The sequence below is a fragment of the Notamacropus eugenii genome, chromosome 2 (assembly GCF_028372415.1).
Source record: "Notamacropus eugenii isolate mMacEug1 chromosome 2, mMacEug1.pri_v2, whole genome shotgun sequence".
Lineage (NCBI taxonomy): Eukaryota > Metazoa > Chordata > Mammalia > Diprotodontia > Macropodidae > Notamacropus > Notamacropus eugenii.
The window spans coordinates 472,469,622-472,485,061 of record NC_092873.1 but is presented as its reverse complement, the minus strand read 5'-3'; the positions used below and the strand labels follow the sequence as shown (position 1 = coordinate 472,485,061).

The 15,440-nt window shown below is 41.3% G+C and overlaps 1 protein-coding gene across 1 annotated transcript in view; it reads right to left on the bottom strand.

Moving 5' to 3' along the window:
• Window positions 1-8,876, bottom strand: part of SERPINC1 (serpin family C member 1) — a 34,022-nt gene extending 25,146 nt beyond the window's left edge. Inside the window, exon 1 of the mRNA XM_072648586.1 lies at window positions 8,605-8,876. Coding sequence (XP_072504687.1) covers window positions 8,605-8,861 — 257 coding nt within the window. The 5' untranslated portion in view covers window positions 8,862-8,876. The remainder of the gene's footprint in view (window positions 1-8,604) is intronic.
• Window positions 8,877-15,440: the final 6,564 nt, after the last annotated feature.

Genomic DNA, 15,440 nt, shown 5'->3' with positions numbered 1-15,440 from the left:
ATCTTCAAACAAAAAATCATGCACCAACTCACTTTAGTCTTGACATGTAGCCTTTTTTAAGTTGAAGAATCAGTGCATCAGTGGAGTATGACCTTGATGCAATGTTTTTCCTCATTGAAGGTACTTAACAACATGGCTGAAAATGTCATGCTAAAAAGCAAGGGAGCAAGCACACAGCCTTCTTTTACTCCACTGGTGACTGGGAAAGCACGAGAGCATTGTCCATTATCCAGAGCCCCAGGCAAGCATGCTGTCAAGGAATTGACATACAATAATGATGAACTTCTCCAGGCAACCAAATTTTGACATAATTTTCCTTAAGCCCTCATGACTGTTAGTATCAAAGGCCTTGGTCAGATCTACATTGTTCTATTCTCAGCATTTCTCCTAGAGTTTTCAGGCAACAAACAACATATCAACCATTCCTCTGCCCTTTCTGAAGCCACACTGGCTCTCTGGTAGATGATCATCTTCCAACTGAAGGATCAACCTATTAAGGAGGACTCTGGCAAGAATCATGCCAGCAGAGAGACCCCCTGTGATTGTCATATGACAATCTATTTCCTTTGCCTTTATAAAGATGGACAATGGAAGCATCCTTGAACTCCTGGGGGATAACTTCCTCTTGCCATATCACCCAGAAAATCACAGTCAGCTTTTGTATAAGCAATGGACCCCCACCTTGTTAATCTCAACTGGAAGAGAATCAGCACCAGGTACTTTGCCACATGAAAGGAACCTAATGGCATTCAAAATCTCTTCTTCATTTAAAACTTCAGCTAGGGAAGGATTGGCTTCAACCAGAGATAAATGATCAGTAGTTTCAGCATGGTTTGATGACGGTCTGTTGAGGATTCTAGGGAAGTGTTCAGCCATCTCTCTAGGATCATGTCCTTATCATTAATCAATGTAGCTCTATCAGCACTGAATAGTTGAGATGCACCATAGGTATTTGATCCATAAATAGCCTTCAGGACATCATAAAAGCTCTTTGGATTGTTACTATTAGCATAAAACTGAATTTGATTTGCCTTCTTACTGAGCCAAGAATTCTATATTTCTCTAAGCTTTGCTTGCATTTTACTTTTGATGGAATTAAATGCTGCCTTCTTAGAGATGGATGAACTATCCTGCTGGTAAACCCTGTGGAGTTCTCATTTTTCATTAACAGCTTCTGAATTTTCCCATCTTTTCCATCAAACCATTCTTCATGCTCACAAATGTTCTGACCCAGATGAGCAAATGCAGTGCTATACACCAAATTTCTGAAAACTGACCACTTTTTTCCTGCTCCCATTGTCAAGTGTGTGTGAGCTCAGTTTTCCCTCCAAGTTAGCGATGAACTGTTCCTGCTCAAAGAAGCACTCTCATCTGTTGACATTAATTCTTCTGGAAGTCATTTTTCCTTAGGGCTGCACCTTTTGTTGAATGTGCTTGGAGAGGATAAGTCTATGATCAGTCCAGCACTCTGTGCCACACATAGTTTTGGTCATTCTCACATGCTCTCTGTCTCTTCTCCTTACAATGACAGTCTATTAAATGCTAATGTTTGTTATAAGGGTTCATACACAAAGTTTTATTGCGTTTAGCTAAATAGAAGACAGTGGTGGTGATGAGAAGGTCATGAGATGTACAAGTCTTTATTAGTAAGTGATCATTGCTGTTTCCAACTCCATTCCTCTCAAGGACTCCCTGCCAAGTCTGGTAGTCTGAGCCTACTCTAGCACTAAAGTCACCCAGAATTATAAACTTGTCCTCTTTTGGTACATTGATGATGAGGCTCTCCAGGTCTTCACAAAAATTTTCTTTGATTTCATCAGGGTTCATCATTTTGGGAACATAGGCACTGATGATGGTGGCACAGTGCTTTCCTGCAAGTGGCAATCACATTGTCATGAGCCTGTCATTCACTCCTTTTGGTAAACATATAAGCTTGTTGACTAGATTAGTTTTGATTGCAAAACCTGCGCCAGCTTCAGTAAGCTGGTCTGCAGCCACTCAGAAAAATATGTATCCAGCCCCAGCTTCAGTAAGCTGGTCTTCATTACCCAGCCTTGTTTCACTCAGGGCTGCTATTTGGATGCGATACCTGCTGAGTTCTCTCACAACATCTTTCAGGACTACTGGATTTTGTGTTGTCTGTAAGTGTGCACACATTCTATGTGCCAATCGTGACTGGAATTATCTTTGCGGTTTTTGTACATTTTGTTTGTTTGTTTGTTTGTTTTTACAACAGAGAGGGATCCCTGTCTGTCACAGTAATCAGGCCAGGTGTTGGATAAGCAGACAATTTTTAAGACACCTTTTCTAGACCCTTCCTCACACCAGGAGGTGAGCAGTGCGATCCTTAAAAGGCTGCTCAGACATCCAGGCTGTCTAAACCCACTGCTGCTTCTAGTGAGAAGATGACCCTATGGCCTGGGCTACCTGTGTGCAGATTTGTGACCACATCTCCCAGTGTATCCAAACCTGCTGCTTCATCAATTGCCTGTTGTCACAGGACTTTGAGATAGGTAAAATGGTGATGGGTGATATCTTTTGATTCATGCATAAACTGGATTTAAGTGAGGCAGAGTTGCACAATCAGGGTGACAAGGGTGTTAAAGAGTCTAGGAACATATTAAATGAAGACTGATTAACAGAACTGGGGTTGTTTAGTCTAGAAAAAGAGTAGACTAAAAGGAGACATCATAACTGTCTTCGAGTACCTAAAATTCTTCAGGGTGGAAGAGAGTTGTTTTATGTTGACATTGATTATGTCAATCCATTATGTTGTGGCAGGACTAAGAATGATGAATAATTAATGCAGGGAATAATTAGAACTCTTCATTAATAGACTGCCTGGGTCAGGGGATAGTGAGTTACCTCACTGGCACTGGAATTGTTTAAGCAGAGACTGGATGGTCTTATATTAAGGATGCTTCTAGAGAGGATGTCTGGCTGTGGGAGGAGACTGGACCAGATGACCTTTCCAAGTTCTGAGATTTCATGATTCTGTGTCTTAGGAAAGATTACCCTGGGAAAGGTGGGTAGAATGTATTTGAGTAGACAGAGAGTAGAGACTAGAGGATATTATAATAACTTGGCCTCCATTCTGTCCTCAGGGAGATCCCCAGTATCCCAGTATGGACTAACGGCTTCATGCCAGGAGAGCATAAGTCAGAAGCTGAACCATTAACAAAACACATTCTAAAGGAAGGACCTAGGCTGATCAAAGGGTGTGTTTTCCGAGAGACCTCCTATGTTCCCGTAAACAATTTATTAAGCACCTATGTGCTCAAGCAGAGGCAACTAGGTGGCTCAGTGGATAGAATATGGACCTGGAGTCAGGAAGACCTGAGTTCAAATCCCACCTTGGACAATCACTGGCTATGTGACTTGGGCAAGTTACTTAACCTCTGTTTGCCTGAACCCACTGGAGAAGGAAATGGCAAAAGTACTCCACAGTATCTTTGCCAAGAAAACCCCATGGACAATATGGTACATAGGGTTACAAAGAGTCAGACACGGAATGTACTCAGGCATTGGGCTACAAATAAAAATGAATTAGTCTCTTCCCTTAAGGGGTTCACATGTTACTATAACTTTGATCATATAAAATGTTCACAGATAAACAAATACTGGAGTCATACAAAATAAAAATACACAGTGATAGGGGTAGGAGAGAAGGGTTAGACTAACACCTAGTCCAATCAGTGAAGGTCCCCAAATTCTTCTATTTTGTGTTTGAGGTCAGGGTGTTTCTGGGTAAATCTGCTCTAGTTTTCCGCAGCCATGGAGCATTTGCTGGTCTCGTCCTAGAGCCTAGAATATGCAGGAACCTTTTAGAAGCAGCTGGAACTTTGAGGAATGGAAAGAACCAAGGTCATTTTACCCAATCAAGTTTTCTTGTACTGAGAAGGCACTTCAGCCCTAACCTTCCCCATTCTCACAGCAGCTGGGGTGCTCCTGGTACCATCCTATGGCTTTCTGTGGAACCTAAGTCTTTGGACAGGGGAGTCCCTGCTAGGAGCATTTGTTTTATATTTTAGAGAACATCTTGTCTCTACTGCTCAGACCTTCACCCAGCAGGAGAGAAAAAAAAGAAAGACATGCATCTTGGCATCTACTGAAAGGACAAAGAGACCTCAACAAACTGAGAAGCAGAGCATCTCAGGAGAACTCATTCAAGACGCACTTTTTTAAAATGGATTGAGCATTGACTTTGTTTCTTAGCAGTACGGACACTTAGGTAGATAGAGCTCTAGGCCTGGACTCAGGAAGACTCCTCTTCCTGAGTTCAAATCTGGCCTCAGACACATACTAGCTATATGTTATTTTAACCCTACTTGCATGGAGAAGGCAATGGCAAATCACTCCAGTGTCTTTGCCAAGAAAACCCCAAGTGGGGTCATGAAGAATTGGAAAACATGACTGAAAAACAAAACTTTGAGGGAAGAGTGGGGTTAAGGGAGAAGATCCAATGGATCTCAACCAGGGACATTCCTAGGCAGAAAATATAACTACAGCTAGAAGCAAAGGAACATAGAAGGGGGAAACACAATGAGTATCCCCCCTTCTACTTCATCTGCCTAAATACCCTCCCTGCAAAGCATTTCCTAGTTTTAGATTCTAAAAAAGAAATTTGACTGTAAGCTCCTTATGGTCAGGGACTGCCTTGTACATAGAAAGGCTTAATAAGTGTTTATTGACTGATAAGTGGGCAACCCCAGGAATAAAAATTTTCATGATACAGATGCTTCAGTTGTGGTGCAGAAGTGTAGCTGCCAAGGTGCCTGATGATGTGATTTCCCAGAAACTCTGCAGGAGGCTTGGATTTTAAAAACAGTCACAAAAGGTAAAAGCGGGGCAGAGGAATGGCATGTATTGAGGAATGAGAAAAATGTTAATTGGAACCTAAAAACACTACATCCAGGCAAGAAGGGAAATGTAAAGTTCTGTAGGGTTTTTGGTTTGTTTGTTTTTTTTAATGCATAAGTGCAAGATGGCGCTTCTAGTCATGTCTGACTCTTTGTGACCCCATTTTGGGGTTTTCTTGGCAAAGATACTGGAGTGGTTTGCCATTTCCTTCTCCAGCTCATTTTATAGATGAGAAAGCTGAGGGAAAGAGGGTTAAGTGACTTGCCCAGGGTCACACAGCTAGGAAGTGTCTAAGGGTAGATTTGAACCTGCCTGATGAGTCTTCCTGACTCTAGGCCCAGAGCTCTATCCACTGCACCCCCACAGCATGGAGTAGATAAGACCAAATTACATGTCTGGGAAGAGGACACAGGGATTTCAGCTAACTGCAGGCTCATCCTGAGCTCATCAGGATCCAGAGTGTGATACCTAGATCCCATCCCCCAGATTTTCAGTTTCCTTTTGTGTGTTGTCGACCCCCATTAGATAGTAGAATCTGAGGGAAGGGACTGGTTTTCATTTTCTTATTTGTAAACACCTCCCCCGCCCCTCCCCCCATGCTTAGTACAGAGCCTGGCACATAGTACCTGCTTAATAAATGCTTGTTGAATTGAATTGTAGAGGGAGTGTGGTATAATGGTTAGAGAACCTCAAAGCCAAGAAGATCAGATACATGCCAGCTGTGTGCCCTTAGGCAACTTGAAACCTCACCATACCCCAGACAACTTTTTAGTTTTATAAATTGTGAGACTGCTGTGGATCTGTATTGGTAAAGGGAGTTTCCTCGTCAAGAGCTCCTTACATTAATGTAATCACAGATGGAGGTGGTGGGGGGATATCTAGATCAACTGTTCTTGGTGGTGCCCCCAGATACCTGGAACACTAAGCCTTAAAGATTTCTCAGGTTCTGAGCTACAGAGGGCTAGGCCAATCCAGTATACACTTTGGCATTAATATGGCAGGGGAGGGGGTGTGTGTGGGGGACAAATAGGGGACTAGGTTTCATAAGGAAGAGCAATTTGACCCAGGACAGAAACAGAGCAAGGTCAAAGTTCCCATACAGAAGGGTAGTGTGATCTGCCTGTAAGTTGTTCCTGCATTTCTGGCCTGGGTGAGGTAGGGAGAATGAGTTGAATAAAAACAAAACCAAATTAAGTCCCACTACACTTAAGCATTGAATTGTCCTCTTCGAAAACGAAGGTCGAACACAACAACAAATCCTTTGCCAAACATTGAGCTATGTGTTGGGCCCCCAAAGCATTTAGGCCACTAAACTGGAAACATATTCCATTCAGGGTGCCGTATTTTAGGTGAGACATTGACAAACTGTAGGAAGCATGTTCACAGATGGGGACCGGATTGGTGAGGAATCTGGAAACCCTGTCATATGAAGTTTGAACCATTAAAGAAATTTGGAATCTTGTCTTAAGAAGGCTTGGACAGGGAGGAGAGGATGTGATACCATCTTCAATTATGTGAAAGACTTTTATGTGAAAGAAGGGCTAGAACTTGCCCTGTGGGGGCCCCAGAAAGTAAGAACAGGGGCAAAGGGTAGAAATGAAAGAGCAGCGCTGTTTTGTGAACCTGTAACTCATCAGTGAAATGTCCAAGCAGAGGTTGCATGGCCCAATGTCAGTGAAGCTGTAGGTAGGAGGGAAGCTGTTCAAAGTGGTCTCTTAGGTACCCCATAACACATCATCTCCTTCTCTCTTTTTCCTTTCCATTTGTTCCTGATCCCAGACTAGAAGCCTAGTTAATGTGGGAAAGGTGGGAAGGTAGAAACACAAAGCCATATGGGACATACAACATAAATCTGAAATTTCCCCCTACCAATCCAGGGTGCCAGGCTCTGTTAGCCTTCAGCTTCCTTTCCCCTAAACAGTCTTCTACAGCTCTTTATGCTTGTGGTTTAACTTGCCTCAAGGCTCAGCAGAGAATCCAGCAGCATCTTCCATCTCTGTTGTTGGCCCTAAGGTCCAAGATCCAACCAATCCAGAGGGGGACAGAAAACTTGTTGACCTATTGAATCACAGCACTGACAAGGCTTCTTAGACCACCTTGAGTATTTGTGATCAAGGCTCCTTGGGCTCTGAATCATCATCATCATCTAGCATCTACATAGTACTTTAAGGTTTACAAAATATTTTACGTATATTATTTCATTTAATAATGTACCAACCAATTATTCCTTGGGCCACTTAAACTTAACTCTGAAACTTGAGTGTTTCCTCCCCACCCCAGCATTTATCAAGTCTGCTCATTCAGGAATGCCAACTTTCCCAGAAAAAGCACACACAGAGGTATCCACAGGTAGTCAGAGAAGAGTGCTAATGACTATATTGCCAAATGATTTCTGCAAATTGAAGAACCAAGCACAGAAAATGGAGAAGGAAAAGAAAATGGCCTTTGCTGGCATCAGAGATTGGAGGTTGGAACCATGTGACAGGCTGGCTGATGAAGTCCTAGCCTGAGTGATCAATACCACTGACTCTGACCCGCTTGTTGCATAACCCTGAGCAAGACATGCTTACTGATAACTTCCTATTTCTTACTTCAAAAATGTCTTGTGGGACATGCTTGTGTGACAAAAAATGTCTTGTGGGACCATGGAATCTGTTTAAACACAATCTCTGTGGACCAATGTAGACATTTTCTTACCATTAACACCAAATATTTGAATATGCACTGAAGTCTACAGAGAGAAAGCTCATCTAAAATTCTGGCCACTGAAATTGCCACAGTCTTCCTACCCTTGGAACAGCTCCATCATGGGTAAGGAGTCTGGTATCCAACCTTTCAGAAGTGGGTATAAGATTGTCATCTTTGTTCTGGTGCATCTGAATGGGGGCTCAGAAAAGGCAAATGACATTTTAAAAATGTCTCACCCTACTTAATCCAATAATCAGAGATTTGGCATTTTAATGAGCATGGCACTTTGGGAGTTTCAGAGTGAGGATTTTGTAGTATAGGTACTGCAAGGGATGGCAAGAGTGGGTATCTAGTTTTGAATCTCTGAGAGTCTAGAAATAAGGTGAAGGAGGAGGCATCAGGCACTGGGAGAAGGTAGAAGAAAGGGGCAGCTAGGTGGAATAGTATATAGAATATCAGCCCCAGAGTCAGGAAGATATGAGTTCAAATCTGGCTTCAGATATACTAGCTAGGTGACCCTGGGCAAGTCACTTAACCTTGTTTGCCTCAGTTTCCTCGTTTGTAAAATGAACTGGAGAAGGAAATGCAAACCACTCTGGTAGTTCTACCAAGAAAACCCCAAATGGGGTCATGAAGACTGAATTGCTTAAACAACAGCAACACAGTAGAAACGGAGAGCAGAGGGAGTCTATTACAGTTAAATGTTACATGATCTGCAACTTCTCAAAGGGAATACCCTAGTGATGGTGACTCCCTCCAAGGAAATGGCTGCTGTGCTACTTCTCAGCTATAAAATGAAGGGCCTCTCCAGCTCTACATCTATGAGCCCACTGTGTATTCAGGAACTCTATCAAGAAGGATTATCCCCCCCACTCCACACACGATAAAGTTCTTCAGGATCCCACTTTCCAAAAAAACCTTTGGTGTATAGAAGTTGAGTCAATCCCCTGAACCTAGCAAACCAGGCCAGGACTGTCATCTCCCCCAAGGTAACATGCCTGCCATTTAAAAATTAGAAATCCCACTGAGGAAATGTTACAGAGATATTCCTCTTACCTTCTTCCACCATCTCCAGGTCCTTCCCCATGAAAAAGCATGGCGCCTAATATCCTCTTCAGACCTGAGAAAATGGAGACTGGTGTATTCTTGGGCACTGATTCATTACCTTCACATAGGCTGAAATTCCCGGAGGTTGGGGGTGGCCAGTCAGGAAGGGGAGTACTGAGGTCAAAGGTTGATGACCAGCCCCAAAGGGTTAAGCAAAGAATGAAGCTGAGCAGTTGTTTAATCAGTAGAGAAGTTTTAAAGTTCATTTGGGCCAGGAGAAAGTTTGAGCCACCTCTGCCCAAATATACTTTCTTTGTCATCTTTTATAGATAATAAAAAGAAAGGAAGTTTAGGAGTTTTTTTTAAAAAAACTGCATTAAAAACCACTTTTATGAGTAGATCTTGTTTGGGGATATTTCTGTTTTTCCCTAATTAAATAGCCCAGAAGTTGAAGCGAAGTTGTAAATAACTGGCCACATTGCATCACTAGCAACGTCTCTCCCTTTCATCCATTACTTTTCACGCATTTCAACTTCTTTCATTGCCTTGTGGGGGTGGAAGATGGGAGGCAGGAAGTCCACAAAGACTAACAGGCATGAGGTATAGGGAGATGTTTCTGAGGCCGGGGTTTTAATCACTGAAATGATCAGATCTCTCTGGGAGTCAAGAGGGATGAAAAACAGGTGGGTGAGGTAGGAGTGTAGAGGTACAAAACTATACTCAGACCCTTGGACTCAGCAGCTCAAGATTTAAAGGAACTCCTTCCTACCCCCCAGAGTATATCACAAGTATGTTTCTAGGAGCAGGGGTGGAGGCGAGATTTTGCAGAACTCTGCTGTAAAGCCTAGAATGGAAGCTTGGGTTTCCTTTCTTTTCCTTAAAAAAATAAAACAAAAACTCACTTAAAAATTTTATTTATCATTGTTATAATATTAAGCAGGGTAAAAATGAATGAATAGAAGGAAGGTATTATTCTCTGCATCTGAATATCCTTTCAAAAGTTCATTTGCTTCTTAAATTTATATTTACTAAATGCTTTTTGTCTTTGCATAATACTCACTCCTGAGACTAAACTCTTTCTCTTATAACAAAGGAAAAACACTCCCTATAGAAACCTTGTCCAACAAGGTATACAATTTTTTTTCCTGGTATCCCCTCACCTCCCTGCTGTGACGAGGTGGTAAAATCCTCTCTGGCAGAGGATCTACACTGGTTTTTCCAGTACTCAGAGTTCAGTTTCTTTTCAGTGATCTTTGGAGTTACTGAGTAACTAATAGATAAACTCTTTGATACCAATTTGGCAAAACACTCAGAACTTGAAAGAACAGTCCTAGAAAGAAGTTTCCTATTGCCCACTTAAATTCTATTTGAATATAACTTCTGTGGCAGGACATCTTGAGGCAGTAAGAGTATTTTTGGAGGGATAGATCTTCTTACTGCCTCTATTCAGAATCCCAGGGAGACAGCAAATGCAGAAGCCAGGAAGACTGCAAAGAATTCTAGTTATTTCTGACCACCTGCTCCCCCTTTCTATCAGTTCTCCTCCCTCCTTGTACCCTCCCCCCTTCCCTCCTACTTCCTATAGGGTAAGATAGATTTCTACACCCCGCTAAGTGTGTATGTTATTCCCTCTTTGAGCCAATTCTGATGAGAATAAGGTTCAAGCATAGACTACCTGCTTAATCACCACCTCCCCCCAATCTTCCCTTCCACTGTAATAGGTCTTTCTATCCTTTCATGTGGGATAATTCACCACATTCTACCCCCTTTCCCCTCCTCCCAGTGCATCCCTCTTTCTTACCCCTTATTTTCTTTTTGGAGATCATCCATCATAGTGAAGTCACACCTGCACTTAAAGTTCTTAAGAGTTACAAGTATCATCTTCCCATTTAGAACAGTTTATAAACATATAGATATGTACACACACATATATAGACAATAAATATATAAACGGTTTAACCTTATTGAAGACCTTATATTTTTCTTTCCTGTTTACCTTTTAATGCTTCACTTGACTTTTGAATTTGAAAAGCAAATTTTCCGTTCGGCTCATCTTTCTATCAGAAATGCTTAAAAGTCGTCTACTTCATTAAATATCCATTTTTACCCTGAAGGATTATACTCAGCTTTGCTGAGTAGGTGATTCTTGGTTGTAATCTCAGCTTCTTTGTCCTCTAGAATATCATATTCCAAGTCCTCCAATCCTTTAGTGTGGAAGCTCTTGTGTAATCCTGACTGGCTCCGTGGGACTGGGACTGTGGCCTGGATTTATGACCCATATCCCCTACTTGGGCAATGCAACAGTCCTGCACCCAGAGCCAGCAAAATAATTTCCTTCTGATTGATTGCTCGGTACCCTTACCATTTATGGATTGAGAGAGCACTGCGAATCATTCCTGAGTCAGTTGCCCCCAAGCCTGCACTAGCTTGTGAGTGTGAGGCCTCCCTGCTGCCTCCTATTAGCTTGCCCAGGTTGTCTGCAATGGCGTGTATTCCACTTTCACCTCAATGGGACAGACCTTTCCTGTTGACCTTCTAAGTTGTCTTGGGATGGAAAACTGTTTCACTCCATCCTTTTGTTGGCCCTGTGCTTCAGAATTCATTCTGAGGCATTATTTTAAAGTTGATTGGGAGAACTCAGGTGAGTTCCTGTCTTACTGTGCCATCTTGGCTCCGAAAGTCTGCCTCATTCCACAGTTGCAAGGTCATCTAGTCTAAACCACTACAACTGTTCATGTCTTCCCTCTAACATGTCCCACAAATGCCTATCCAACTACTGCTTGAAGACACCTGAAGAAAGGGAACTCATTATCTTTGAAGGCAGCCCATTGACTTTAGGAGGTCTATTAGAATAATTTTTTTTTATGGAGAGCCTATACTTGCCTCTCTACAGCTTTCACCCCTTTTGCTTCCAGTTCTGCCCTCTGAGACCAAGCAGAATTCACCCATTCCCTCTTCTACATGCCATCCCTTCATCATAGCCACCCTCCTAGATACTCTCTGGTTAGCATCCTCCTTAAATGGTGATGCCCAGAACTGAGCACAATACTCTAGATGTGGTGTTTGAGCTACTGAGTTACAGTTAGTAAGTCCTGGTTTGAATCGTCTCACACACCTGGGCAAATCAATTAACTTCTCTCAGACTTAGCATCCTAACCTGTAAAATGGTAATGAAAATAGAACTTCTTTTGGTGGTTTTGCCAAGGGTTGAATGACATGATCTTTGTACAGCACTTTGCAAACCTTAAAGCCCCATATAAACACTAGCTGTTATTATTAGATATCAGTGTCAGCTATTATCATTAGATATTGGTGTTAGCTCTTATTAGCAATCAATGCTAGAGATTATTAGTAATCAATGTTAATTATTTTTACCTATGGTCTGACCAGGGCAAAGTACAGGAATACTTCCCATACCCAGTCAGTTGCCATATCTTATCATTTCTATCTCCCCAGTATTTCAAATGTTCCCTTCTCTTTATTCACTCAAACACTTCCCTATTTCAGGCCCTCATCAAACCTCACTTGACCACCTATTAATTAATCTCTGCCTCAAGTCTCTTCCCCACACTAATCCATCCTTGACACAGCTGCCAAAAGGATTTCCCTACAGTGAAGATCTGACTATGTCACCCCCATCCCCAATGAACTCCAGTGACCCTTACTGGGACTTTTTTTTTAGTGTCAAAAGTTAACAAATAGATTTATCAGAGTATCTGCAATCTATCTGGATAGAATATATATGTGTGTGTGTATGTATGTATGTATAAAATAGACAGCTCTCTGCTGAAAGCTTATATTCTAACGTAACACATAGCAAAAGACAACTAATACAATTACCAAACAACACATTCTACATTGTAAAAATCCCTTTTAACTTTGTCTCCTTTACTTTAGCCTAAAAAAAAAAAGAGGCAGTGCCAAGCTAAGCCTCTCTTGCGTGCTTTACCACATCTTAGCCCAAGTCACCGTATTTATCTAGGTTGTTCTAATTGTTTCTCACTCTGCATCAGGTCATACTACCCAGAATGCTTTTAAAATGTCTCATTACTTCTTATGGAGCAATAGTCTCTTACATTGGCGTATTGCATTTTGTCCAGACATCCTCCAGTTGGTGGACACCCTTATCAAGTTCTCTGGCCTTTCCTCCTCCCTCTCAGGATCAGGTTTGTTTTCCTTGTGGTCCTTCCCTCCCTAAGATTCCTTATTCTTAAACCATCCACTGTCCTCACCCCTATCTCCGCTTATCAGTTTGGTGTCAAGGTGTGTGTAACTTTCCTTTTGTCTATTTTGGATAAAAATAAGTTTTCCTCATCCCTTCCTTCCATGTTTGGATCCTGTTTTCTACACTAATGTATTCCTCCTTTTCCTTTCCTTTCCTTCTTCAGATTCTCAGAACAAAACCAATCCATCCACAGGGCCTCTTTTTCTTGTTTAACTCCTTCAATCCCACTTCTCTTGGAAGACATCAAGGTTCTCCACTCCCACCCTAACTAGAATGTTAGCATTACATTACAAAGAGCTTAAGATTATCTTTCTCTAGACTTGCAAAGTAGTTCTCTCTTCAATTAATAGTCTATCCCATCTCTCTCATATAATTATTACCTACAATTATACTTGAATACTGCAGGGTACCTAATCCTCAATTTTTTTTTTTTTTTTTTGCTGTTGCACTTCACTAAAATGATGTTCTTTAATCCGTATTATAATTGAGAGGTAGGTTCTATCATTATCCCTATTTTACAGTAGAAAAAACTTGAGGCAGACAAAGATCCAACTCCAGGTCCAGCATTCCTTCCACTATACCACTGCTAAGTTGCTAGATCTTACATGACCTTGATTATAGTTCCTTCTCTAGAAACGCTCAGCAACATTTTTACTTTGGAACTCTTCTTGGTTATGACATCCCCCTCACTTCCAGTAACAATAGTGGACTTTTTCTATTTTCACATTGCACTGATTCTAATGTGGAGAATTTTCCTTTATTTCTTGAAATATGTTGTTCAGTTTTTTATCATGGTCCTCAGGGAGTTCAGTGATTCCTAAATTCTCTCTCAACCTGTTCCCCAATTTCTTGCTATCTGATGGAATCACTAATTTGTTTGGTTTATTAGTTTTCAGTAGTCTTGTTACTTAGGCATAGTTTACCACATTCTCTTCTAAGCTATGTAGTTTCCTTCCAATGCTTTTTTTTTAAAACCATGATTTATTTCCTCTAGGAATTCAATGTCATCCCTGCATTTTTTTTCCCTTGAGTCACTGCTTCAAGTTATGTAGTTACAAGTATGGACTCTGTGCCTAAAGAATTTTTGATGCAATGTTTCCTTCTATTTATTCATCTTTCCACTTTTAATTCCTGTATTAAGGAATCAGGACCATTTTCGCCAGCAACAGGTACTTCTGGATAGGGTAGGTGGTTGGCCTTGCGTGGTATCAGTGTGAGTCACCTGCATACAAAGGGCTGACTTCCACCATACGTGGACAGGCCAAAGACCTTTGACCTTCAGGGTCCTCTATGCTATATCTAATACAGGTTTTTAGGTACCTTGGATCTCCTGGGACCAGGACTTCCTGATCTTAAGGACTACTGTATTACACTGATCTCCACTAAGTCTTGCAGTCTACATGACTGGCTACCTTGTTGGTGAGGGTACTTGAAGCTTGTTTGCTTGCCTTTGCAGAGACCTTCCTTTCCTGGAAGATCCCTTTTTCTATTATCTATGGGATTCTGGATAACTGTGCAATTCTTGTGTGGGAATTATATACCATAATTTCTCATGGAGTTTTTATCATCATTCAGGCTGGTGAAAATTTGGGAGTTTTGCTGAAATGGGTACATGGGAACTGGGGTGGTTGAGTTCAGGCAGCTGGAACTCCCACCACTCCTCTTTCTAGGGTTTGTGATAGAAAATGGAAAATCCAGAAGTTTGACATGTACCCCAAATTGTGGGAAACACTTCAAAGGGGGGAAAAAAAAGTGAGCCCCATGAACATGCTACAGTCAGCATCAATACCATTTCTAGGTCTATATCCCAGAGGGAATAAAAATGGGAAAAAGACCTACATGTACAAAAATATTTGCAGCAGCTCTTTCTGTGGTGGCCAAGAATTGGAAATTGAGGGGATGCCCATCCATTGGGTAATGGCTAAACAAGTTGTAGTATGTGAATGTAACGGAATACTACTGCTCCATGACGAGCAGGCATACTTCTGAAAAGACTTACATCAACTGATGCCAAGTGAGCAGAATCAGGGAAACACAAGGTGTATAGCAACAGCAACCTGTGCAATGACCAGCTTTGATAGACTTAGCTCTCCTCTGCAATTAAATGATTTAAGACAATTCCAAAAGACTCATGATGGAAAATACTTACCCACATCCAGAGAAAGAACTATGGAGTCTGAATGCAGATTGAAGCACGTAACTTTTTTTTTTCTTTCTCATGGTTTTTTCCTTTGGCTCTAACTCTTCTTCACAACAATTAATGTGGAAATAGGTTTAATAAGATTGTACATGTATGGCCTATATAAAATTGCATGCTGTCTTACAGAAGGGGAAGAAAATTTAAAACTCAAAATCTTATAATAGTGAATGTTGAAAAATAAAACTAGTATTTTTTTAAAAAGTAACTCAGAAGCTTGAAATGCTCAAGAAAAAAAATAGAAAGGGAAACCATTCCAACAAGAGAGAAACATGAGATTTATCTGTAGACTAATGTGGACGCAGTCAATTTACAAGTCAGTTTAGATTTTTAAAAATGTACAAAAGATGAAAGACGAAATAACAGATGAAGAACATATCACCTACTTGTGAAAAGATGTTGTTGGAATGTTACAGCTCATAG